The following is a 26,956-nucleotide window of genomic DNA, read 5'->3' as shown; positions in this document are numbered from 1 at the left end:
AGAAGCAAAGCGCCAAACAGAGACCACAGATGGAGAATGACATTGGGCAACTAAAAGGAACTACGCATGACATAAGCGTTAGTGATGGGAAGTGATCAGGACCTGGGATACACTTTTCACAAGTTCCAGGGAAGCACTGATTGGCATATAACTTGATAGTAAATGGTTTAGAGGACCACCTAGGCAACTGGATCACTAACTGATTATTCAGTTACTTTCTGTTCCAGCAGTTGATGATGTGCAGTTAAAAATCTCATTTAATTACCTCAAACCATTTTTTTTTGTCCAACAGCTTGAGCTAACATTTAATACTTGAACCATTGTTTATTCTCTTAATCTTAATAATGTTACAGTTACTATTTAAATCATTTGCTTTACTATTCGCTGACATTTCCTCATTTCAACCATTGTTTTAGGGACAGATTTAACCATACTTTAACTATTAGCCATTTTTACAACTTTCCCTTAACCTTTAGAAAAGTCTAAGAAAAGCCTCTGGACTTCTTTAAATTCTTCAAGAAGCTTTTCTTTCCAAGCTCCTTAGACTGACCTGGATGACTGAGAACCTTCACAGACAACCTTTAGAAAACTATTCAAATTCCCCATCATTTTATTTTCAGTTGCTAAATATTACTATACTGTTACAACAGGTCTTTCAGTTTCGACAGTTGGGCCATTACATTCACCAACTTCATTCCTTTAGCCATACTTTCAACCGCCCATCTTTTCCTTTTAGCTGTTTAAATCATGTATATCATTAGATTATTTGTCCATTACTGGCAGCTAATAGTTAGAAAAGAAGCTAACTTTACAAGTACTCATTTTGACACTCACAGCCCAGTTGTCTTCTCTCTTCAGGTGGCTATCCTCCTTTATGTTGCTGACCTAATTGTCCGTTTGATGTGGAGACGGAGTCTGGACCCTGACAACTTCTCCATCCCGTACCTGACTGCCCTGGGAGACCTGCTCGGCACTGGTTTCCTGGCTCTCTGTTTCCGCTGCGTGTCAGTGGTTCAAAGCCTGGGTCTATAAACTGATTTTTTTTTCCATTAAGAACTGAACTCTTAGCCTGCCACCATCGTATTGAACCCGATTTTTGTTACATTAACAAAAATGCTTTTGATTGGACAATAAAGCATTTTTGGATCTTTCCCACTGCGCCTGAGAAATCCGTATTTGTCACAATTCAAACCTTTACACTGATGGGAGGTACAGCACTGGTGACATCCACCCATTTACATCCATTCATCTGGATAGGTTATTCTGCTTGGACACATCCACTTTAAGCCTAGCAACCAATCAATCTTTTTTTTTTTTTGCCTAGCCAAAATGATGTCCTTCATTTTGAATTAATGTTGACTATGATTCCTCTGTTTCTTGGTCCTTATGTGGTTACCCTGCGTGGAATATGTAGCAACTTATCATAGTGGCATGACAGCAAGGTTTTGTTTTGTCTTTTTAAATCTAAGGGATAGAACAGACTTAAAGCAGCCCGTCTTTGGGTGCACTGCACTATGCATTGATTTTGGAGGATGGAGAAGATGATATATGTCACCGTATAAATGACATATGTCATACACTAACTCAGCAGTCCCCAACCCCCGGGCCACCGACTGGAATCGTTCGGTACGGGCCACGTGAGTTGAGGCTCAGGTGTGAAATGTATCGTTAACTCAGTGTCCCTGGGTCTTTTCCCATGTTTTAATTGTGAGACTTATTTTCAAAGAAATATTTATGCGTTACCATAGCGACCAGAGAGCATTAAGGGGCAGAGAAGAGGATGTTACTCTCAATGTTGTTGGCCCATTTCAGAAGGATGCTGCTAATAAAGTTACACAATTACACAGTGAATTCGCGTTTATTATTATACTTACCACGGTTTTTGTCTTGGTCATATTATTTTATTTTGTTGTATTTATCCGCGACACCTTAAAGGCCGATCCGTGAAAACCTTGTCTGACACTAAACGGGTCCGTGGCACCAAAAAGGTTGGGGACTGCTGCACTAACTGGAATATAAAATAATGGGGAATGTTCTCATGATAATCTTCTTATCTCTATCATAATCCACAGAATGTACTTTATAAGGATTCTAACAATCAAAATAGACACCAGTCTTTGTGCAGATTTATAATGTTGAGATACTGAGACAGATGGACGGACAGAAATAATAACTGTTAAATGTTTGACATCTGTAAATCTTTTTTTTCTCTTGTCCACGATGCACAGCGCTCTCCTGAATATCTAATGTTCAGATTATGTAGAGCTTCTTGTTGGACATTCACTAGATAAATGTACAGTATCATTAGCGTGCACATTAGGTCAATAAGCTAATGATTACGAGAAAGGAGATTGTTGTTCAGATTTCACATCATACTAGAAATTGTTAAAAATGTGTTTCTAAACACTGAAGTGTGAAAATGTGTGTGCACCTCTCACCTTGTGCGTCACGATCTCAATGTTCAGAAAGCGTTCTGCAATATTTTGATAGTTGTGAACTTTGTGCTGCCACTTGATGATTTTAAAAAAACCAGACAGCTGCCTCTGGAATTCTCTCACTACTTGATATTACATCCCTTTAATGGAGGGTCAACAAAGCCTTACTATTCATAGTGATTTTTTTCAGAACCAGAAGACCTCATCATTACAGCAGTGAGTGCATACTTATTTTGTCTGTTATGGAAAGTCTTTGCACATATTGGACTTTAAGGTTTTAGCTCAGCTCTTGACCAAATCCAAAACTTACCTTTAACCCCAGTTCTTGGTCATAGTCTGTCTTGATATCCTTGATTTTCTTTGTCTTGTCTTAAAACTCCAAAATAGCAGAGTTCAGAAATATCCCACTCTTGTGGACACGTTTAATCCACGCTGGTATAATTTGCATCTGGTGTCACATTCTGCCTGTGTTCACTGTGCCCTTTTTTAATAAAACATTCACATGAATTTAACTGTTACGTGAATGTAACAGTTAAATTCATGTTTAAGCTGCTTTATATTCAGACTTTGCACATTCAAATGTTCAATAAAACATAAAAGATAGAATCGGTAAAAGTTCATGACAGCATTTGGGTGACTAAATCAGACTGGCCCAAACTATGTCCTTGTCTTTCTGTTTGAGTTTACATGATGTTTCAAAATAACACTGAAACACGAATGTGTGTGTACATGCACTCATTAAACACAAGGAGAGTTTCTCATTTTTCACGTGCATGCACTTTTCGAGTAAACCTCAGACATAAATGTGTTTCTGTCAACAACCTGTCTTCTCAGTGAACATTTATGTGAGGTACTGCAGTGTTAATAGGTCTTTGCTAAAAGCTTTTATTGTAACACTGTTAAGCACTAGGTGCATAAGAACAATAGACGTGTACTACTTGAATTCCAGGTTAGTCATCTGAGATTAGTGTATTAACTGTGATACTGTGAGATTTTAGACCACAGCTAAGATTGTGTTGTACCAGCACACAAGTGAGTCGTAACCAGTGTGGGTGAAGGGGCTGGATGATATAATTTAAAATTTGTCATTCGCATAACGATTAAGGTTAATATGACAGTTTTAGGAAATTAGTTCTTTAGACTATTATGTTTGTTTGACTGTGGATTGTCTGCTGTTTGAATTTTTGACAGTGATCCAAATTAGACGCACATTTAATTTAAAACTGTTAAAAGGAAAAGTTTAGTGTTTTAATAAATTATTATTTTCAACTGCCATTTCTAAAAATGTAAAAGAGTAAAATATTTGGATAAGAAGGCCAATAAATGGATGTTGCTGGTAAAGCCAGAGTTGTTGTAGTAGTCCCCCCGCTTCATTCATGTTCACATGGACGACATATAAAATGATGTTCTTGTAGTCTACCGTAGGTGGCGTGATGTCTGCCAGGTTATAACAAATTAGAGGGTATTTGCATGGGGCCTCACTTGAGGGTCACCCTGTAACTACAAAATGCTCTGATCCAAAGTGGAGTCTCGCATACCTGCAGACCACTACACCAAATGGTTTAAAGAGAACAATCACAGATAAAAACATGGGAACATTACTTGAGCATTTAATTTGGTAATTTTATAAACATGGACCCAAGTTCTAGTGATGGCGATAACTTGATCACAGTGCTGCCTTTTATCCCAGTTAAATGCTTAAACTGTAAAATGGAAAAAAATAACTATTTATCTATGTCAAAGGCAATCACCGTAATATGAACTTTAAATAGTGAAACACTCTGTACCTTAAAACTAGCATAACTTTATGCTTGTATAGCTCCCTATTGAGCTATACTTATATGTATAGCTCAATAGAGCTATATGTGTAAGGTATAGAATAAGTTTAACTGGCTTAGGTAAGCTAGCACCTGCTAATTACAGCTAAACCTTTAAAGTGAAGCAATGGTAGCAGTTTAGCTAATTGTTAAAGATAGCTAAATACTTGTTTGCTTTAAACTTTAGAGTGATAACTATTTATCTTAGCACTAACATAACCTAAGGACCTAGTCACACAGTCTGCAACCATCTGGCAACAACCAAACATGTATTCTCTGATCAGTTGTGAATTGCTGTGAGAAGTCACTGTGAGGTTGCTTGCTCAGCTCATTTCATAAGGGCCTAGAGACCAGGGCAGCGTGCATTCGACTGGCAACTGGTTTCTCTGTATTGTGTGCAGTCACTAGCATGAAAATGATTGCAGAAAGATATATGGTACTGCACCAAAAACCTCCTTGAAATTGCTTTAGTCACGAGCAGATTGCTGCGGTCTTCAGCAAATTGTCCAGAAGATGCTGACTTTTAAAAACTATTCGACAGGTGGTAGTGAAACTGGGAAGACAGGGTTGTCCACTAGTCTCTAGGCTTGTGTGAGTGAGGCCTAAAAATCTACAAGTTATAAACAATGAAAACGAACATTAACTGCTAATATAATATACCTGCTAGCTATTAGCTCAACTTAGCTCACTGCTAAATGGCTTTTAATTGAGAGTGGTCAGTCTTTGCATCTAGCTTTTTGCAAGAAAGCAAACCTGTATTTTATTCATTTCTTTTTTTAGTGTATCATCCAGCCCTACTGGACAGTATGGAGTGCAACTGGAACAAAAACATCTGACTGCAAACTTGCACTGTGTTTTATTAGTAGTCTGAAGTTGCCTTGAAAGCAAAAATGTCAACCATGTTGTAACTAAAATCTCGTCTACAAGCATCTCAATCTGTATTTAAATGTTGCAACAGTTCTTTGTCTTTTCCTTTACCTTTGTCAGAGCTTGTACTGTACTTCAGTGTTGACACTGCCACGTTATGACGTTAGGGCCTTTTTAAAGCGCCTTTATTTTCTAATCTTGCTGTGTTCAGTTCTTCAAGCTTCCATACCTACACTGTGCTGTCTTATGTGTCTGGAGATTAAAGCAAAATTGTTGGTGAGTGTTAATGTGACTTTGTGGCTATGAACAGTTCTATTTTAATAAAAAACTAACAGACTAATTTCCGATTGTCTGTGGCATTATCATACAAATAAGAAAAAAAAAAAGTCCTGCTACTCCAGCATGTGTATGGTTTTTAAAGTTTGGGGCAGTTTTACTATTCCTACTGCTGAAAGTGTAAAGAATGCACGAACAGTGATTTTTGCACGAGTTGCAAAAAAACCACACAAAATATAGTTTCTGCACAGCTGTGTTCAAATGGCGTTCAACTATAGGACAACTGTCATAATAATAAAGCAGACACACACAGCGCTGTCATTGTGGGTTTATATTTTTTTTAAAACTTCAAGGTAACCAGTCATTCACTATCACATCAGCAAGTGCACTTCAGTTATCAGATTCACAGCTTGGTGTCACAAGTGCATGAGAGATTCTTTCAGATTGTGCTCTGTTTGCCGTTTCACAATGACTCACCATGACAAAGATCTGACTCAAAGAACATTTCTACAGAAAATGGTTTTCTTTGGCTAGCTGTGTCCCACACAGCAGCGTCAGGGCATCTGAGATGAAAACTTAGCAGATTCTAAATTAAAAGGTGAAACATACATTTTGTGCAGTAGATCATAAAACAGAAGAAAAAAATAAAGTGTGTAATCAGGTTTTGCCAAGTTGCAGCTTCTTACAAATTACGACTTAAATTACAAACTGCTATGCAGGAAAGCATTGGAAAGGAACACCCTGTAATCCATGGCTGGAATAGAAAAATAAAATATGGCACAAAATTAAGGGTTGAATAAAGACAACTTTTAACACGTACTAATATTGCACTTTTCAAAGCGTAATTACAGGAAAATAATAAAGGTTGGCACGTGTCTGACTAAATTAAACATACTTTATAAAAGAAACAGAAGGATGTGCAGATAAGAATAAACAGCCAAAGCTTCAGTGTACACTGAGCAAACTGTGGGTGTGTTTTTTATGGAAACGTTCGCATCTGTTGTTTTGAGATCATGTCTCAAATATCTACAAAGACTAAGTAATCCCAGCTCTTAATCTTGATAAACTGTAGCACTGAGATATTCAGATTATTGTAAGGAATCAAAGCACTGTTTGGTTTGATTTCAGTTTATTCGTCTAAGAGAGATCCAAATCTCTTATCTTGTGCCCAATTATTGTTGGTTAAAGGCACCTTGAAATGCCTTTGGGAGTTATTTTTAAAGCATAATCTAATCTTCCTATAATTTAAGTGGACGCTGGGATATAAAAAGATATGTATGGGTATACAAACTGTCTCTCACTTATAGTGCTTGCAAGGAAATATCTGAGGTAATATGAATTTTAAACAAGTTATTTTTATCTTTGGCAAATATTTCAAGTCCATCTTAAATGCATATTTTGTCTTCAAAGAGTTAATGAAGGTCAAACAGTGTATTGATCATATTTACTGAACGAGGCCTGTTCGGTGACCGTAGTTGGATTAAACCTTGGTGTGCTTGCCTACAGCCCAACAAGGGGAGCTCTGACCAGGGCTAGTCCTGGGCTGGACGCAGCCCTGACCACAGCTATGTGGTTGTTTGTTCAGCCTACCTGCTCAGAGCTAAATACAGGCACATGATAGATGAGGGACGGCAACACACTTTTACTGGAATGAGGGAGCGTCTACGACTGGAAATCACTCTGGGATCTGTGGGAGCCGGTGTGAACGAGAGCTGCGAGATTTGTGCAGTTTTAAAGCAGGAGGCTGATGTGGTACGCTCTGACGGTTTCCTGGTATAGCATCGGTTAATGTGCAAAAGCTGACATGGCAAAAAGATATTGACTCTGAAAGGGAAAAGCTTTTTGTTCTTTAAGAAAAGAAAATCATTTCCTCTGGGAAAAAAAAATGAGCCCGACATCCTTGCTCTCCAAAACAATAAATACTGACATAAATAAAAGCCTTCCTAAGAGACGGCAACACTGTGCTCAGTTTCACAGTCAGCACATTTACCTGTGAGAAGAGAACCTGCTCTTCTCAAGTTTCATTTCTGGCTCACTACCTCTCAGAAGATGCAAAAACAAAGAAAAGAAATCTGTAGCGAGAGCTGCAGAAAAATGCTGATGAGGCACATTTCACCAGCTCTACAACACTCAAACTAAAGTCAAAGCAAGGCTTGCTAATTTTGATGAAGCAAAACTTTGGCAAGAAATTGCAACAAACACAAAAAGGATCTGTTTGTAAAGAGATGATGTGTCACCTGCAGTCTGCTGTGCTAAAGACAAACTCCATCCTCACTCAGTAGATCACAGCACACACACCATCTGTCTTCTTAGGCAGTTTTTAGTTTCACTTACTGAAACCAGAAAATCCAGTCACTCTCCACAGCCGTTAACTGTTTTCCTTGGAGAGTCCCAGTGTCAAGTCTCTGCTTGTGGTGGACCACTCCGAGGCAGGGAGCGACACAAAAGTGCCTGAAAGGACAAGTGATGCTCATCAAGTCCTGAGATACTCTGGTGTGGAGTAGTTGAAGAGCATGAAGTCCATGCGATACAGATTGAACAGTTTTTTCTGAAAGAAAGGACTGATGTGCTTAAAGTAACGCCCCGCCATGTGGCCGTCTGTCCTGGTCGTCTTGCCGGACGTTGGAAATTGAAGCATCCCCTCCACTCCGGCCAATCTGAGCACGGCCTGAGCATCGGGCTCCAGAGTCTCGTATTTCCCCACCACGTCGTAGTGGATCAGGCAGGGGTGGCAGAGGGAGTGCACCCGCTCCCAGTGCTCGTTGAAAGGTTCCTCCCGTTGCGTCCGAGGGTCCACAAGATACTGGACAAACTCAGGGAAAGTCACATCATCTCCTTTCTCGAGGGCTTCCGGCTTGGCGTTGGGCCTGTGCCGGCGGATGATTTTAGTTCCGTAGCGTTTGTGGAAGGCAGTGTTGTACCTGCGCGTGAATTTGTTTCTGTAGGCTGACACCAGCCGCTCAAAGGGCTCCCGCACAAAGATGAACTTGAGGTAGCTGCGAAGGCGCTGGTTGATCTCCGCGACCGAGAACTCCGAAAGCGTGCGGAGGTTACCTGCGACGTGGGCCTCATTAGCGGGGATGGCGAGGGGGTCGGTGTAGCGGCCGTCGCTGGTGAGGACCATGAGGACACGCTTCCAGTTAGTGCAGGCTACCTGCAAGTCAGAAAAGGAAACACCTGTGAAATAAAAACATGCACCTGTCTCCCTCTATCATCATCCAATCCGCTCACATTCTCTCAAACCTCTTTCATTTCATCTGTACGTGCTTACCAACCTTGGGTACATAGCAGTAAATAAGGCCATGCATGTCGTCAACAATGAGGTGTTTGAGATCCTCGGGCGAGAGCACGCGGCGCTTCCTCGTGTGGCTCAGACATGCCTGCTCCAGCAGCTCCCTGCGGCCTTGGAGGGACTTGTGAGCTGCCAACAGCTCCAGCTGCTTGTGATGAGGACGATGCAGAGAGAGAAAAAGAGGCACAAACAACTTTCAACAAAAGCCTTTTAAAAACTGCTGAAGGCCAGCTGTCAGTACAGAGTTTAATTCCTTCAAGGATTTTTGAATGTTTGAATGTTAATAAGCAGCTTGATACAAATTTAAAGTGATTTAACTAAATGCAGCATCTCGTCAGAGACTGGAAGCCTGAGCCTAAGTGTTCATTTTGCATTATGTTTAATACTACAGTGTGTTAAGTACTGAGCTTTAGATGTTGCAGTTGGTACAGTCTGTACAGTGAAAGTGAAACTTGCTACCTACTAGCTGTAGCCCTCAAGTCACACTATGTGTGTGCGATTGTGTGTGTGGTGGGACAATATGTGCCATTGTTCTCACCTGGTCTCCATTATAAAGTGTCTGCAGCGGACTTGTCCTGCTTTTCCCTGGTCTGGTGACAGCCTTCAAACCAGCTTCTGCTTTTAAACAACAAACATGTTTTACTAAAATGGACACTGAAACCTCTGAGACGTGAAGTGGACAAAACTGATCATCTCGCTGATCACATACTCCAGAGTGTCTCTGCTCCCAGGTCTGAAAAGTGACAGTAATTCAGTGGTGCCTTAAACCTGCACTAAATAATATTCAGCATTGGGGAAACTCATTTGGGTGCAAAACAAAGAATGACTGTGTAGAAGTGTATGTGGAAACAACCTGTGAAAGCTCTCGTTTGGGTGATCTGAGTAAAGTATTTCCTGACTGAATTTTAATGGAGGACGTTCATTTCTGCCTCTGCAGAGTCACAAAGGAGGACAAAGCAGTGAGCGCTTCAAAGCATTAACGGCTATGAGTACTGAAAAGTGCATTAATGTTGCTTAACACTCCCCAAGGCTGTGGTCTCCCCTAGCTCCACCACGCAACAAAAATTGTCCAAATAAGCAATGAAGCCTAGAAAAAATGCCAAAGCCTTTGATTATAAACTCCAAACTCACCATACACCGCTCTGATAAATGCACTGGAACAAACCCAATCCATGAAGGTCCTGCCCCATAAACCACAGGACCCGCTCTGCACCACAGGACACCTCCAGAGGTCCTGCATTCATTCTGATGGATCAGAGTTGTTCTGCAGCAAGTCTGCTGCATGGTGTGTCATATATCCACAACCACTGATTTAAGTGTAACCACTTCACTGTTATTTTTTCAAAATTCAGTCTGCATGTAGGTGACTAATGAGAAACAGCATCTCATATATTTGCACAAGTTTAAATTTCGCTGTAAAGATGTCCAAATGGAGTTACGGACAGAGCCAACTTTCCACCCATCTGCTGGTCCCGTTCAGTCATGATGTGATCTCCCACCATTCATTTATACTGTAGATTCTATAAAACTCCAACACCTACATTATTAACACATCTCTTTTAGCCTCTCTTTGCTTTAAGAAGACCTTTACCTGCTCACAAACACACACAACAGTTAGCTGTGGACGCGAATGGTGTTAGGCTGACCTGGACGATCTGCGAGAGTCTAGATACTTGTGCCCTTCCTCCTTCTTCAGCCTCTGTAAACACATCTGTCTTCTTCTTCCATTCCTCTATGCCACCCTCCACCCCCCCTCCCTGCAAACACAGTGTTAGTGTTTAGGTCTGCAGCTAATGGCACTAAAGTGAGAACAGAAATTTGTTTTGCACATATGGCTAAATGATGCAGAGGGCTGCTTTATATCAGGCACAACGCCAGAGTAAGACAGAGGTAAGTAGATGTGGGAAGTGTGCTTTATGCAGTTTAGCATTTTGGGGGGAGGGGTGTCTCCATACCATCATATGGAAAGAATATTAACCAGCAAGGTGAATGGCTAGGCTGTAAGTATGGAATCCAGATGGAGACGGAGGCCATTTCCCTCCTACTGTGTCTCTTCTTTTCTACTGAACTACATCAAACAAATAAAATTGAACCCCTGCTGTTCTGAAATGTTTAAAAACCCATCAGCTGTGCATTCTGGTCTGACAAAAACACTGTCACATGTTCCAGATTGACACGAAGCTGTAAATCATAACTGCTTCCTTCCATTTTGAGGAAGAAGCAAACACAAAAAGGAGAACAAATGGTGACAGAGCAAATGTGTAATGTGCACTCACACAACAAGAAGACGGCGTATCTCAGCTCAAGGCAGGCAGAGGCTGTGGAGACACAACCTCTGCCTGGGGCACAGCCTCTCTGCGTGAGCTCACATGAACCATCAAAATCCTCCACTTCCTCTGGGTAATCTGTGCCACATCATCAGCAACACGCACAGATAGACATCAAGTCTTCCTGGACTCACTGGATACATAACGAAAATCCACACCAGGCCAAAAGAAAGAACATGTCATTTCTGATATGATTTTGTCTAAACCAGTAAAGATGTTTTTTTGTCAGCACTCAGGCTAAAAGTCACACTAACTGCAAAGTGGCATCCTGTAGATGTGAAACACTAAGGCTTTAAAATAAGACAGCAACTTCGAGAGATTTATAATTAAAATACATAAGGCATATGAGCCCTCAGTCTACAGCACAGGTCCACGATTATTAAGGAGATAAGCCTTCAGCAAACCCAGGACACTTCCTCAGGAAGCTGGAAAGTAGGTCAAGAGACACTTGTGGAGGGTTTGTTAATAGTTTACTGTCTGTTTTGAGCATAAACGCTACATGGACATGAAATGTTTGGGTTTTCTATCCATGCCAAAGTCACGAGGAAAGCTCAGGAAATGGCAAATATAGGCCACAATCCAATGTCAACAACTGGATCATCAGCTCCACTCAATACATGACACAAGTGTCTGAGGAGATGCACTCAGTGAGACTGAAAGCAGGGAAAGGGGAAACTAGCATGGCCATAAATGGCAGTAGTATGCAATAGGCACTCTCAAGCCTACACTCTGTTGCTGACACAGACACAGTCACTGTCTGATGATGAAATTTATGTCACACAAGCCCAAGTGGACTCGTGGATGTGGAAACTAAAAACCCACTTCACACTGTGCTGAAGTGAGACAACAGCAAATAACTCAGTTAAATAATGTTAATATGTGTTTTATTATTTTAATAAAACACACATGACCTTTTATATCACCTTTTTTAGATCACATTTTTATAATAATTTTGTATTTATTTAAAAATGCTAGGCAATCAACATTCAGTGGACTCTGACGCTGCCTTACACACACCTGAATGATTACTGGTCTCAGAGCAAGGAGCATAGCTATTATAGTTCAACACTAGTATTAGATCACTGCTCACATATCTACTCAGAAAAACACACTTAGCAGATATCCACAGTCAAGGTATCACTATCATGGCAGAACTGGAAATGTCAGATATTTGAATATCAAATTATAAAACTTTTAGCTGGACTACAGGCTGTGAGTCAGTCAGTCAGTGTGTAATGTTTAAAGAGCTACTCGATGGATAATCGTGACATGTTGTATAAATCATTGTGGATCCCAGAAATCTATTCACCAGCCTGTCAAACACAGGACTCGGGCTGTTATTTATTTCCTCTTTGTGCCAAGGACGCATTTGTTTCTTTATTCTTTTTCTATTATTAAGACAGACTCTTAATATTCACTGACTGCCAAATTGATGTGAACAGATAAACCCCGGTCACTGCTATCTGTGCAGCCAAAAAATATAATTTCCCTCAATACATTAGTTTGTTTTTGTGGTTTGCAGCTGATAAGCACAGTTGCAATATCTAAGTCAAGTTTGTAGTCAACATGACACACACTTTACTTGCATAACTTCTAAATATGGGTGTATACGGTCCGCTCTAAATTGTTCAATCACGAATTCCTCTATCAGGCCAACTTTTTTGATATTTTATAATACATCACATGACCACGAATACATCTGTGGTTACTATGCTCTGATCATTGTGAAGCTTAGTTTCTTTTTTTCTTTTTTTATGTGTATGTGTGTGTAGAGTGTTCTATCACACTCCACCAGAAAACCACCACTTCCTCTCATATCAGGAAGTGACAACATACCCATAGCTGAAGAGGAGCAGAAGAGGCCCCAGTCTCATTACATGCAAAAAGCCCTTGTGGGACTTGGAATAATGGCAGTTTTGTCCCCACTCTACAAAGGCAAATCACAACCCTGCTTTACTGGCAAAGAAGCTGCTTCCTCTTTTGGAAACCTCTTCACCTCTATGATCATAATGCATACAAGGCACAGAAAATTATGCTGCATCACTTGTACTGCATGGGTGTATAATTCAGCTTAATTGCACTTCAAAAGAAGGCCTATCTTTATTAGTTTCCATGAGCTGTAAGAAAGAGGAAATGTAATGTATTTTATGTGAAGTAAATAAAAGTCTGGCTCACCAGCAGCTGACAAAGGCAGGAAAGACTACAGCATTATCAAGACTAACGTGTCACCAGGCAGAGTCCGATTCACGGTGTCACAACATTCATGTGCTACAGACTGCAGATGTTGGTGATTACACAAACTAGATCTGGTAGTTTTACACTAAGTGACACTAGCGAGCTGGCAGCCGCTTTCCATTTTACTCTTATTCTTCTTACTTTTACTTGCACACCTCTTACAAACATTCAGCAGATGCACTGACTAACCAGTTCCTGTAAGTCATCACATCCTTTTTCACCTGAAAAACCTGAAAAATCTGATGTCAGACTTGAGGTTCGCTTGAAATTTATCTTCTCTGAAACAACATGTAGCAAGTAATGAACTGATCTATCTGAGACATCACTGCAGCTAACAGTCTGTCGATGCATCTGCCTTTATTGTTTCTACACCTCTGCCCATCTGCGTTTCAGCACGGTTCATTCAAAAGTCTTTTTTACGTTCCAGTAATTTCAGTGAAACCTCACATCGTTCGACATCCAACTCCAGCAACCGTCAGCTCGGCTTTGTCAGTATTCTTACACAAGAAGAAGCTGAACACATCTGATTCATAATTACAGAGTAGCACAGTTGTGTAAAACATGTCAGATAAAGTCAGGCATACTTCAGTACAGCTCCAGTTTGAACTAATTTTCTGTCTCCTGATGCAACTGTTGAGAAAATGTTCAGACGCTAAGATGACATTGTGTTTTTTATGAACTCGAACAGTTCATAAAAAACATAATTTAAGGTTTGGGTACACGCACTGCTGCCACAAACAGAATCCAATCCTGTGTGAACCTCTGCAATGTGACCAGTGCACTCCGGTCTCTTACACAGATCTAAATGTTACAAACACATCAGCGCTAAAAAGCTAAAAACATGGCACCAATGCAGTTTAAGCTGACTATAAATAACTTCACCTTTATGTACTTAAGACACTAGCCTTATTAACCATATTAACACCTTTTACATTACAATACTAACACAGCACAAACTGCCAACAGGTGTAGCACATGGTGTGATGTGCTCTCTAATGAGCTGTTGGCTCTGTTGGAGACCTTAAAGACATCACTTGTTGCGTCACAGCAGCTGCACTGTTATCAGTGTCAGTGGCTAGTGATAAGTGGCGGTGTGCACACATGCAAATGAAGAGTGTACTTAGTTTATTTGATTAAGCTACATGTATGAATAGATATGCAAAGATTGTGTCTGTATATGTGTTTAATGACAAAGGTTTACAGTGGTTGTCTACAATATGTTTAGGTGAAAAACAATCCCCACAGTCTGTGCATGGGTGAGATGACAGAGTGGGCCCTGATGATGCTGTTTAGAGCTTTGATGTGGAATCCATCACTGTCACAAGACCCAGAGAGGATTTGGCATCAATGATGGCTGTCAAAACAGCCTTCAAAACTCTGTCAGTCATGGCTGACAGTTTGCTTTTTCGCATTCGGTGAATTCAGTTTCCTGTGTGTGGTGGCAGCTATAACAGTCCACTCCAGACTTAAAACGTAAATCAGAACAGCTCATATTGTTCAGATGCCACGGGCACATCACTGTTGAGCAGACAGTTTGCTATTGTTTCCCATAGCTAGGGAACACAGACACAGAGGCTTTACCACCCTACAGCAGGCAAAGTTGCATACAGCTGTCCAGCAAATGAAGTGGAATAAAACCGGCGAGGGTGAACACAGAGCAAACAGCACCGTGAGCGGAGAAAATATTCATGTTCAGAAATGATGATTCTAGCAAATCCCATGACAAAAAATCAAAACCCTATATTAACTATGGCAGGACGACTGACTTGGCCACACAAAATGATGCTTTGCATCTTTTAATTGGACCAAACTGTAAATTTTATGCTGATGAAAGAAAATGGTTTCCTGTGTCAAACTGAAAGAGCACAAAACCTTTTAAATTAGCGCAGCGACAGAAGCAGTTCAAAGCACTTTTAAAGGTGACACATGTGCTCCTGGTTTGACAACACACATGTTTAGATGCTCAAAGGACACTCGCATAGTGATACTGAGGCAGCTCAGCTGGGTCAGAGCAGCCACATGAAAGAAGAACGAGTGGCAAAAGATTCAATTCTATTCTTGTACAAACAGTGATGTGTTTGATCAAAAAGACCGGGTGGAAACAGGTTACGTCAGGGAAATTTCAACAGTGTCACAAATCTTTTTGTTTGACTTTTGGGGGAGAGCTAACAGTAAAATGTAAGTGGGAATGGTAATGTTGCTTCTGGAACCAATCAAACCAATTTACTGTTCACACTTTAAAGTGGAATGATGAATATAGACTTCCTCTGCCTAACAGATCTTGGTGAGATTGCTCACTGAGTGATATTCCAGACCGTGTATGTTAGCACAAGTAATTCAAATTCAATTCTGGATTCAACAGGGAGTCAATGAAGAGAAGAAATATGAGATATATGATCTCTTTCTACTCCCTGTCTGTACTCTCACTGCTCCATTCTGGATCAACTGAAGGCTTTTTCAGAAACTTTTAGACCAACCTGATAACAATAGCAAAGTAATGAATGTAGGAACAAGCATCACTCTGAGAGAGGATGTTTCTAAAAGTGACCCCAAGGTTCCTAACAGTTTTACTAGAGGCCAACCCAATGCAATCTAGAGTAAGTATCTTAAATATTGCTTATTTTCTTTAAAAATTATATCATATTAAATTTTGTGTCCCTTCACATTAATCACCTGGTTGTCCAAGCATCCCCCTGCAGTGGCTGCATGGACACTGTATGTTGTCAATCTAAACTGCCTGACCATAGTTCACTGCTGATCAAGAATTAGACACACAATATATTCATTGATGTCAAAGGGTCAGTCATAACATCAACACTAAGCCTCTTGTAATATACATCACAATCTCATTTCAGTCAAATTCCTAACTAAGTGAGCATTTAATGGCGTAACACATGACATGACTTGGGCAAATGAGTTCATAAGACCACTCTGGACAGGACTTTGTGTTACTTTCTTAAACTCCCAACCGAGGGTGTTGTTTTAGGAAGTCAGACAATAGAACCACAACAATTATATGCACCATGCTTCCTGTCGCTGCTGGGACTACTGTACTGTACTTTCTTGAGTCATGTGGTTGGAACAGAGTTGGAAATAAGTCTTTGGGTTTACAAACACAAGACAGAGCACTGGAGGAGCAGTCGGCAGCAGCAAATGTGCTAATGTTTGGGCTGCTGCATACTGGTTCATCAGGAGTGTGAGCGAGACAAAAGACAAAATGACAACTGAGAATGTGAACGAAAACTCTAGCCATAGTGTTATCGAACATTACACCCCAGGGGATCAAAAGGAACCTGATGAGGACTTTGAGTGTTTAGATAATGTACAAGTCACACAACTGACCCATGCATGAGTGTCACCGCCCACTTCAATGAGACTATACTGCCTTTCATGAGCCCTCAGTAGATTCTAGAGATGGACCGATCCGATATTACGTATCGGTATCGGTCCGATACTGACCTAAATTACTGGATCGGATATCGGAGAAAAATAAAAAATGTAATCCGATCCATTAAATATCACGAAAGCACCTCGCAAAACTTGCAACACGCCGTAACTCACCTCAGAACGTTAGCAGTCGGAGCAGTATGCATCACGTGATAGAGCAGCTGTGGCATGCGGGACCTGTCGGTGGTCTGGATAGCATTTGGAGCTTCGCTAGCAACCTGGCATTTCATCTCCGACAAAGTTATCCCGAGAGAAGTAAAGCAAGTGTGTAAGTCCATCTCTGAATGTTTGTAAAGCATTCCCACGTTAAGCTTAACGAGCGACTGCCTCTCGCTCTCCGGCTGCTACTTCAATCGTGAAACTGCTAATGATCAGCTGATCGGCTTTTCTGTCATGAGTCTCTCTTGTTTGTTTTTGGTCCACTTTGCGCCAGAAAGAGCAAACCAGCGGCTGAACAACAGCAGCACGTTTAAGCTTGATAAGCTGTTGTTACAATTTATTTAATATTACTTTCTACACCAGGATCTTTTTCTACGTAGCTGACGCTGGTAACTGTGCAGGGGCGGATCTAGCAAAGTTTAGCCAGGGGGGCCGATAGGGCATGAACAGGGAAAAGGGGGCACAAAGACATACTTTTCTTTCTTATTCTCATTTAAAATGTCGAGCTTTTAATAAATAATTATCTGACACCCAAAGTTTTAATTTGATGTAAAATGAATAGAAGTCAATTACTGTATATAGTGACTATTAAGTCTAATATATATACCCTAGTAAGCTATAGTACATTTTCCTTTGGGAAGGTACCATCTGTGCAGTCTGCAATTTTGTTGAAGAAAGATGTTGAATCTATTTAATATTTCTTGAAAAATAATTGATTTCTGTGCATTTTTTTTCACACTGCATCAAATTAAGGTTGATTACGTTGATTAAGCATCATGAGGTGGAGCGTGAGGGGTGGTTCCCTATTTTTTATTTATTTATTTTTGTTGTTGCTGGGAGTTGGAACCCTATTAGTTAGGTTGCTTAATATTTACGCTAAGTACTCTTTAAAATACCAGAATAGGGAGGATGGTGTAGGTCTAAGTTTATTAGATTGATCAGTATTGCTGAACTATGAAATATTTTTTTTGTATACAGGTATAACAGAATAGCTTTAGTGTAGTTGTTGTTTTAAACTTGAGTATGAACTTGCAGACTTGCAAAATGCAGCAAGATATTTTAAAAAACAGTTTTGTTGATTAAAAAACACTATATCGGATTCATATCGGTATCGGCAGATATCCAAATTTATGATATCGGTATCGGTATCGGACATAAAAAAGTGGTATCGTGCCATCTCTAGTAGATTCTCCCATGGAGAATTCAGCAAATATGTCACTTTGGTTTATGTTCACCTTATGGAAATTGTCCTGAGGATACTGCAGAAAATTATCAATGTTTTTTAATTTGTGGGATTATTTCCCAACAATTTAAAACAGTTTGACAGCAGTTCACAGGCAGTTTTTGTAATAATTTAAGTTTTTGCCAGAATTTGCCAGAATTTAGATTTTAGTTCATTATACGTACCCATGGTATTTATTTACATTTTCTTGTCCAGTGTTATAGTACATTTATCATGTTCAGTTTCTGATAGAAAATATTTAAACCAAGATTCACCTTATATTTTCCTAATCCCACTTAGGAGTCAAAAATGAAGCTTCAGGTTTGTCAGATGTAGTGATTTTAGTGATTCAATCTTCATCATGATACAAATGTATAGTACTGACTGAAATGACAAAAAAAAAAGATGACTTTTATCCATATCGCTCAGACCTGGCAATAATCTTGTATGCAGCTGTAGAGATCAAGTATTATTTTTGTACTGGGATGGCAAAGTGTTACAGAATTCAAAAGGCTGTTAATGTGACGAAAACACCACAGTGAAGTAACACCAACCACACACAACTGTCCACACTGTTTGACACTGATTACCCAATCCTTCACCAACAGTCACACTATTATTGGAAGTGATTTCCACTGCAGCTAAGACCTGGTTACTCCCACAAGGAAGTCTGTCACTTGTAAGTCTTGGTTTTATTAGGGCACCATCCAGATCCAGCTTTGGTTTGATATGATAACCTTGGCTTAAGGTAACAAATGTATCTGCCTTTTGCTGTGATAAATGAATCAGTCTTTTGTGTGTAAGGCAGCATCAGACTCGACTTAAAAATTAATTTCCTAATTTAATAAAACTAGAAAAGCAAATAAATCCGACAGCATCAATTTCTGGAACTTGAATTTATTAATAAGATAATAAATGACAAAAGGACAACAACAAATATATTACAAATAGTCTTTTCGCAACTCTGTTAGACTGGCTGCCTTTTACTTTCATTTTCTTTTTTCATCTTGTTTTTTTTCTTTGTTCTGAGTACACCTCATTTCACCTCTCCTCTCACACATGCCACATGTGGAGGGGACCTCACAGAGACAGATGTAGTGAAACAATGTTAGTTAAGTTGGTGGCAACAGGTTATGTAAGCAAACTAAAAACCTGCAAACAAACAACATAAGAATAGTGAGACCATCAAGATCAAGCATCATTATCAGAACTCATTTGATCTCAGTTTTTGGTTAAATTAAACACTTCAGCAAACAGAACCTGGTGATCAAGTCAGGGAGAAATTCCTCCAAAATGAAACTTTGCTGTTAGCTTCCTACAGGCTAAGACAACTCCCCAGCTAATTTAGGCACGCCGCTGCTGATGGGTGCCGCTGTGCTCCATCCGATCATCTTGTCACTAGCCGATGGGGCTGGGCCATATCATACCGTTCACGGTAATACCGGTGAATAATGTTGGGCAACAATAAGAAAATTAAATATTGCGATAGAATATGGGTAAAACATGCATGTGCAGTACCTTTGTTTTCATACGCACATGGTGGAAAAAGCATGGCGGCGACAGAGAATGAGAAGAGCGAAAGTGGATCGTTGAATGAAACGGATGAACCAGAATTGGTTTGTAAAAATGCTGCAACTTCAGTGGTGTGGAACTGGTTTAGCTTTCGTCCGTCAGATACACGACAAAGCACTATTTTTGGTAGACCATGCTAGCGGGCCGTCGTTATTACCGTGTTTTTTGGAAAATACGGCACACTTAAAATCAATCCTTTGATTTTTCTGAAAATCGACAGTGCCCCTTATAATCCGATTTCATGTGGTACACGGTGCTCGAAATCTGTCAAATGTTTTAGTACGACTTTGCTAAGCTACGAAGCCGCACCGCTTGATGGATTGTTGGAGCATTACGGCTATCATAGGCAGGAGCCTCGCGGAGTGATACGTACTGTGCTTCAACATAATATTACCGTATTGTGTGTGTATAACCTCTTTTTAAGTTTTGTGGATATTAAACATGGTTATGCTGAGGATATGTCGGCCAGTTTCCACTGGAAATGCCTTTTGGTTAAACTGTCTGCAAGGAATTTACATTTGCACTGTTACATTTTTATATAACTTTAATGCACATAAAAAACAGCTGCTTGTTTAAGTGAAAATACATTGATGGGTTTTTTTGTACTAATAAAGTTGTGGATTGTAAAGTATTTTGTCTAGTGTCAATTATATCGTCAGTTATATCGTCATCGCAAATTTTCAAATGTATATCGTGATAAATATTTTTGGTGATATCGCCCTGCTCTACTAGCCGATCACATTGTTGTCACTGATATCACAATCAGATGGGGACATCCAGATGTCAAATACAAGAAAGAATATCTAAGACTAAGTATCTCGTCAAAATGTGTGTTAAATGCTCCTGGTGTGTAAATGCATTTCCTGTGGCTATGGTCCAGAATTTTGTTTAGAACCAGCTGAAAACAAGTTGAAAGTCTATAATCATATACCATTATCGTTATCATATACCATTACAACTAAAAACTATAATCTATATAATAATCAATGGCATATTGTCTCACGTTAAAACGCATGCCTGCAAGTGTTTTCAGAGCTGTGCTGTTATCAGCTGCTCCAAAAACGAAGGGAAAACGCAAAAATAGTGAGGCTAAATACAGAAGCTCCTTGTTGGTTGTGTGGTTTGTTTCCTGACTGACATCCCACTTTTGCTCTATTATTGGTGATTTATTGATTTATTTCTGCAAAAGAATTCATTCCAAGGTATCACACAGCAGCTACCATTTCAGAATGTTACATGTCAAACAGCCAGACAAACTGCATCTATTCAGGAACTTTCAAACATCAAACAAATAAAACCTGGACAAAGAAAAGCACCTGCATTGTATTTTACACAGCTGTAGCAAATACCCCAAATACTTTAATAAAAGTGACCCCAAGGTTCCTCACAGCCGCTCCTGCGCTGACACAGGAGCGGCGAGTCCGGCGACCAGGCTGTTTCGTCTTTGCCGAAAGCACAGCATTGCAAATAAGAGCAGAACTTAAAGAATCAATCTCACCAGGCTAGTAACGATCCGATACTGATGACGACTTGGTGTCTATAAAATCGATATTTGGATCGATCCACCTACCACTAGTGTAAAATGTATTAACACATCTAAATAGGTTTTTTGACTGGAGAAGAAGAGCATTATAGACAAGTTACAAATGAACCTTTGATTAATTATGGAATTAGTAATGTTAAAACGAAGAAGCTTTAAAAAATAAATAAATAAAACATAGCGCATACTGTAAAAGGCTGAACCGCTCACTACCTGCATTTTAAAATTGACGTCATAGCTGGCTACAATTGATTACAGTTCAGCGTTTAACACAATAGTGCCCTGCAGACTGTTCACAAAGCTGAGGGATCTGGGACTTAACAGCCGTCTGTGTGCATGGGTGTTGGACTTCCTCACTGGCAGAACTCAGGTGGTGAGGGTGGGCGGGTGCTTCTCCAACAGCATCACCATCAACACAGGAGCACCTCAGGGATGTGTCCTCTCGCCACTGCTCTACTCCCTCTACACTTCAGACTGTGTGGCCACCCATGGCTCCAACACCATTGTGAAGTTTGCTGACGACACAGTGGTGTTGGGTGCCATCTCCAACAACGATGAGGCGGCCTACATGGATGAAGTGAAGAATCTGGCATCGTGGTGCCAGGACAACCACCTCCAGCTGAACGTCAGCAAGACCAAGGAGCTGGTGGTGGACTTCAGAAGGGGTCAGCACAGAGACTACAAGCCCATCATCATCAATGGAGCTCCAGTGGAGAGGGTGCAGTCCTTCAAGTATCTTGGTGTCCACATCTCCTCAGACCTGACATGGGCTGCCCACATTCAGGTCCAGACCAAAAAGGCTAGGCAGCGCCTGCATCACCTACGACAACTGAGGAAGTTCAGGGTCTCTCCAAAGATCCTCAGGATTTTCTATACAGGCGCTGTGGAGAGCATCCTCACACAGAACATGACATCGTGGTTTGGGAACAGCTGTGTGAAGGACCAAAAAGCTCTCCAGAGAGTGATCCGTACAGCAGAACGCTGCTGCAGGATTGCTCTCCCCCCTCTTCAGGACACCTACACCAGGAGATGCCGGACTAGAGCAGCGCAGATACTGAAGGACCCGTCCCATCCTGGCAACAAACTGTTCCAACTTCTGCAATCTGGTAGAAGGTTCCGCATCTTCCGGGCAAGGACAGAGAGACTCAAGAGGAGCTTCTATCCCCAAGCCATCCGTGCCCTAAACACACACACCCGCCCGCTCACATCATCTATAATTGACTGAGACAGGACTCTCTTCCAGACACTAAACCAAGGCACAATGTACATTTCAATTCCTTTAACTTTAAATATGTTTATATTGTCTATCCTGTAAAATAGTCAGATGTCTATTCATATTAATGTACAGAATTCACCTGCTTGCTGCTACTACTGCACATTCACCCAGTATATATACTATATGTATGTATATATATATATATATAATGTTCTTCCTCTACACCCCCCCCCCCCCCAATTTTTGCACATGTCGAGGAGCGTGTCAGGCTACATTTCACTGTGTGTTATACTTGTATAACTATGCATGTGACAAATAAAGAACCTTGAACTTGAACAAAATAATAAATAAATTCAAAGAAATTATTGTAAAAACAGAAGAGTTAAAGTTTATCATTTTGTCCACATCTCCCGGCATCCAGCGTTCACACTGCTCAACCTCAGTTTTCAGCTCTTTACATCCTCAGCTCTGCTCTTCAAACCTGAAACCATCCGATTCTACTGCTCTATTCTCAATTTCACTCTTTATTTGCTCGGATTAGTTCTCCACACTCAGAACTCTATTGCTCCCAAACAGCCAAGTGGCTGGCCAGTGTATCTGCCACTGCTCAATATCCTATCTGCGACTCACACACTGCTAGCCCCTACTTTAATGATAACAGATGGCTAATGTGGCTAACAGGTAATTGCTAATAAACTGCTAATGTTAACGTGTGGCCAGGTTAAGCTTGCTTAACCTGCTAAAATGGAAGCTTTACCTCTCTAAATTCCCCCTGCAGTACATGAACGTTAATTACTTCAGCTGTTAATGAAAAAAGAAGCCATGTGCAAGTCTGCCTGCAGTGGTTGCAATTTAATATCGTAATTGAATATTCATTTTAGTATCAAATTACTATTAATACATGAGTACTGATTCTTTTAAACCCTAGTACTGGGTGTATGTTACTTTGTGCTTCAGTACAGATAAACTCAGTTAGCTTTCTGTTAGCTGTTTACAATTGTTTGTGTTTCTTCTGCTGTCTTACCTCAATTATCCAACATTTTCACACAGTTGAACTCCCAATAAATCTGTTCTTCGATACATATTATTAAGTCACAAAACAGAACAACTTTGAAACATGGCAAATTAACTACGGGGCAAAGCTGCTAACATATTTAAGCTGTTTCCCAACCCGCTGCTACACATCTGAAGTCCAGATTTTTGTAACCGTGACGTTGTCAAAAAAACTCTACATTCACAAGTAGAGAAACTTAAAAAGAAGAAGTACAATGATAACCTAACGCAGACTAAACACCTACACAACTGAGAAGGACAGTAAGGCACAGGTAAACTTATTCAAGGTAACAAGGTGGGGGGGGACTAAGGAAAGAAGGGTTGGCTGAGGTCAGCTTAACTCGACGCGACTCAACTTTTAAGCATTCTCCATGAGCTGGTAGTACCTGGTAACAGGCACTTTGTTAGTAGTGCTCAACTGGGGATCCAAGTGATCTGAGCAGATATGAAAATGTGGCATCAACAGAATGCGTGCCACTGATTAGCTAGTCTCAATCAATGATTAAAGTCAGTGATGATGAGGGCATGTCCTTCACAAAAATCAAAGTCTGACAAAACGCCACCAATGAGCAGCAGGTACCTTCACCTCGACGTCCTCCATTGTTTTGGCATTCGTGTCACATACAAATGACATCACTGGTATTTTGACCATGTTGCTATAACAACAACACACACACACATTAGGTGGTACACACACACACACACATTAGGTGGTACTTGATAGTAATGGAAAATGTTGAGTTGAGCTGCTTTATGTCAAGCCGAGAAGGTACCAGTGGAAAATCCCTATAGGGAACTAACCTTCATTTTTAACAGGCATACGCTGTACACTGAAAGGGAGACCAAGCACATACTGAAACAAAAAAACAACTATACACAGACAAGGAACTGAAATGGAAACCAGCACAAAGATAAAACTATTAACTGATCTGTCAGAAATCACGGGGATGATCCAGGACACCATGACACACGACTTTATGGTCAGTGTAACTGTACCAAAGCCACAATGGAAATCCCATTAACTGTCTGCAACATTTGTGTTAATCATCACGTTTTCAGGTCTTAAATCCATTTTTTTCTCTACTTAAGCATCTGCAGGAAAAACAGTTCTTTAAGGTTACTCATCACAAAATCCTTCGTGACACCAGGGCTTATGGAACGAGTTCTGGATCGAACCACAGATCTGAACTATGGAAAAATGCAATACCTTATGAATATCTAAAGGGAGTAGGCTGAAAAGTATCTAAAGATGCTAAAGATTGTGCCCTGTTTCATTTCAGAAAAAGGTAAATTAAACAACGCTTGGATCTCGGTTTTTAAATTCACGCTCAGTAGATGTTCTGCTGACATCCAGTTAATTAGTCTTCTTTATTGTGGCTGCAACCTGCTTTTCATGTGGTTTTCATTTGCTACTAGCGGGTTCTAATGCAGCCAAGCCTCAATGGGTCAACCAGTAAGGGTATATAATCTGTAGATGGAAGGGGGAGGTCAATGAAAGTGCTTTAGTGTGCTGCTTGTGGAGTTGGCAACATGTGGTCTGTGTGTCTGCTACTGAAAGCCATAAAATGTGATTTCAAGCTTTTTTGTTTTTTGTTTCAGGTGTGTGTTTTTTGATATTCAGGGGGTGCATGTGATTATTTCTTTTGCCATTTCCTTAATACGTGCAGTGTTACCCTGGATACTGTTCAACAAAAACAAAAAACAAAAAATCCCCACACCGACTGATGGAAAATCCTCTTGCACAAAAATATCGCTTACAGCTGATTTGTCTGGTTTCTGTGCTCTGCTGCTTTTTCTCTCCTTGACAAACCAATTTAAATATTTGTTCTTCCTCTTCTCTAAGCGCATGTGCTGCTTCACTTCAGTATGCATGGCAAGGCACAAATCCATCATCTGGACATCTCTTTCACCCCCCTACTCCTCACCCTGGATGTCTGCAGTCCTTTTTCTCTGTGCTGCCCAGCAAACAAAGGCAGAGGAGAGTAGAGGTAAAAGGAGGAGAGTAGAGTCACGGTGGAGGAATATGTGTGTGTATGTATGTATGTATAATTGTGTGTGCGTGTGTGTGTGTGTGTGTGTGTGTGTGGGGGGGGGGGGGGGGGGGTCTCTCTCCAAAGGCAGAGGGCTTTCAAACCCTTACACCTTTTCCATGTGAGCTTATTCACGCTTCATTATGCCACTGTTAAAACTTCACAGTTTTGCAAAATTGACTGCAAAGGATGCAGACTCTAGCAAGACCACAAGACCAAAAAGCACGAAGAGCTTTATAACTTGTATTTTCCTCGCTATTAATTAGTCATTCACTTGCCCTAAACCCTAAATCCAGTGTGTGTGCCTAATTATCTGTAGTTTCTTTCACTCGTTACACCAGCGTATATTTTCCACGACAGCGAATGAGAAGAAGAGCTAGCTTAGCTAACGTCAATAAAGTGCGGACCCTCTGCTTTCTCCTTCCTTGTGATAACCACACAATATATCGAACACAGTTTTATTTGCCGTATCTAAATACATTAAAAAAAATGTTCGTTAAATAGTACCCCACTCACTGTTTCCCCAGTGAGTGGAATATATATGTGTGGGCTTACCTGGTTTAGTGATGCTCTGAAAGTACAGCACGAGAACGAACAGCGAGCCGAGGCACGTCGCCAGAAACAGGCGTCCTCCCCGAGGCATCTTCATCCTGAAGCCCGGCTCTGCTGACGGAGCCTCCGACCCCCCCTCTTCGCTGCCTCTACGCAGTTCATGCGAGACCGCCCGATGGCAGATACGAGACACTTGAAAGCGATATGGACCTATTCATTAATTACGGGAAGCAAACGCCCAACCAGAGAGAAACAACAGCGCAGTAATAAAACCCGTTAATTGTAACGTCAAGGATATAAATCCACTTCGCTCTGGTCGCTACTTAAAAAAAAAACAACAACAAGAACAACAATATTAATTATAATGGCACTTTAGATAACATTGGAAATAATGTCATGTTGATATTACAGTCCCCCCAAAAGTTATTAACAGTCCTGTTTCTTCTTAGCTCTATTTGCTACCCCCGCCTGTGGTGTGTAGAGTTTGTCGAAGCTACACAAACTTCTCCTCCGCCAAACTGGAGACCGGGCACCCTTGCCATGACGTCACACCCCCCTTCTCCTCAGGCGTACTCTCCCACATCAATGCTGCATTCAGGGACAACAGGACAATTTGGCCATGATGAGGTTTTTTGAGTTAATGTAATGCAGTTATACTTGTCGCAGTATTGTGTATTGTATGAAAATGAAGAAGTGTCATCCCACTGTTGTAAAAAAAAAAAAGGCAGGCAGAAAAAAGTACATTCGCATTAAACTTTATATACTTTTTTAATTAGCAGAATGTTTCTATTCGGCTTACGACCAGCATTTGAAGGCAACATTGCACTACAGCCATGGCATGTCCTGTCTTTGACTACAACTAGTGTATAAATGGCAACAGTTCAATGAAGTATTTGGATAAAACAAGTAAAGCTTC

The 26,956-nt window shown here is 40.6% G+C and overlaps 2 protein-coding genes across 5 annotated transcripts in view; one reads left to right on the top strand and one right to left on the bottom strand.

The window, feature by feature from the left end:
* LOC147305297 (solute carrier family 41 member 1-like) overlaps positions 1-5,700 on the top strand; it is a 39,522-nt gene extending 33,822 nt beyond the window's left edge. Inside the window, exon 11 of the mRNA XM_086276150.1 lies at positions 859-5,700. Coding sequence (XP_086132276.1) covers positions 859-1,032 — 174 coding nt within the window. The 3' untranslated portion in view covers positions 1,033-5,700. The remainder of the gene's footprint in view (positions 1-858) is intronic.
* On the bottom strand, positions 5,653-26,547 carry LOC147305296 (carbohydrate sulfotransferase 11-like). Of its 4 annotated transcripts, none has more exons than XM_086276152.1 (4): positions 26,044-26,547; positions 9,226-9,305; positions 8,671-8,835; positions 5,653-8,549 (listed from the first exon to the last, which is right to left on the bottom strand). In XM_086276152.1, the coding sequence occupies exons 1-4, from the start codon at positions 26,135-26,137 to the stop codon at positions 7,869-7,871; spliced, it is 1,020 nt and encodes a 339-aa protein (XP_086132278.1). In that variant the 5' UTR covers positions 26,138-26,547; the 3' UTR covers positions 5,653-7,868. The 4 variants fall into 4 exon arrangements, with proteins under 4 accessions (XP_086132278.1, XP_086132280.1, XP_086132279.1 ...); XM_086276154.1 differs by having other exon boundaries at positions 8,671-8,832; XM_086276153.1 differs by having other exon boundaries at positions 5,654-8,549; positions 9,226-9,302.
* Between the last annotated feature and the right edge of the window lie 409 nt (positions 26,548-26,956).

This window comes from Aulonocara sp. 'chitande type north' Nkhata Bay, linkage group LG20 (genome assembly GCF_057382095.1).
Source record: "Aulonocara sp. 'chitande type north' Nkhata Bay isolate Kocher_YH1m ecotype deep benthic linkage group LG20, A_spYH_male_GT1.1, whole genome shotgun sequence".
Lineage (NCBI taxonomy): Eukaryota > Metazoa > Chordata > Actinopteri > Cichliformes > Cichlidae > Aulonocara > Aulonocara sp. 'chitande type north' Nkhata Bay.
The sequence above is the reverse complement of the archived record's forward strand: the minus strand, read 5'-3'. Positions and strand labels throughout refer to the sequence as shown.

Excerpts from the sequence above, each read along its gene's own strand:
- LOC147305296 (XM_086276152.1), bottom strand. The coding sequence starts at position 26,137 with ATGAAGATGCCTCGGGGAGGACGCCTGTTTCTGGCGACGTGCCTCGGC. Across the intron at positions 9,306-26,043 it reads TCAGAGCATCACTAAACCAG|CAGAAGCTGGTTTGAAGGCT; the intron begins GTAAGCCCACAC and ends GTTGTTTAAAAG. Across the intron at positions 8,550-8,670 it reads TTTACTGCTATGTACCCAAG|GTAGCCTGCACTAACTGGAA; the intron begins GTTGGTAAGCAC and ends TCTGACTTGCAG.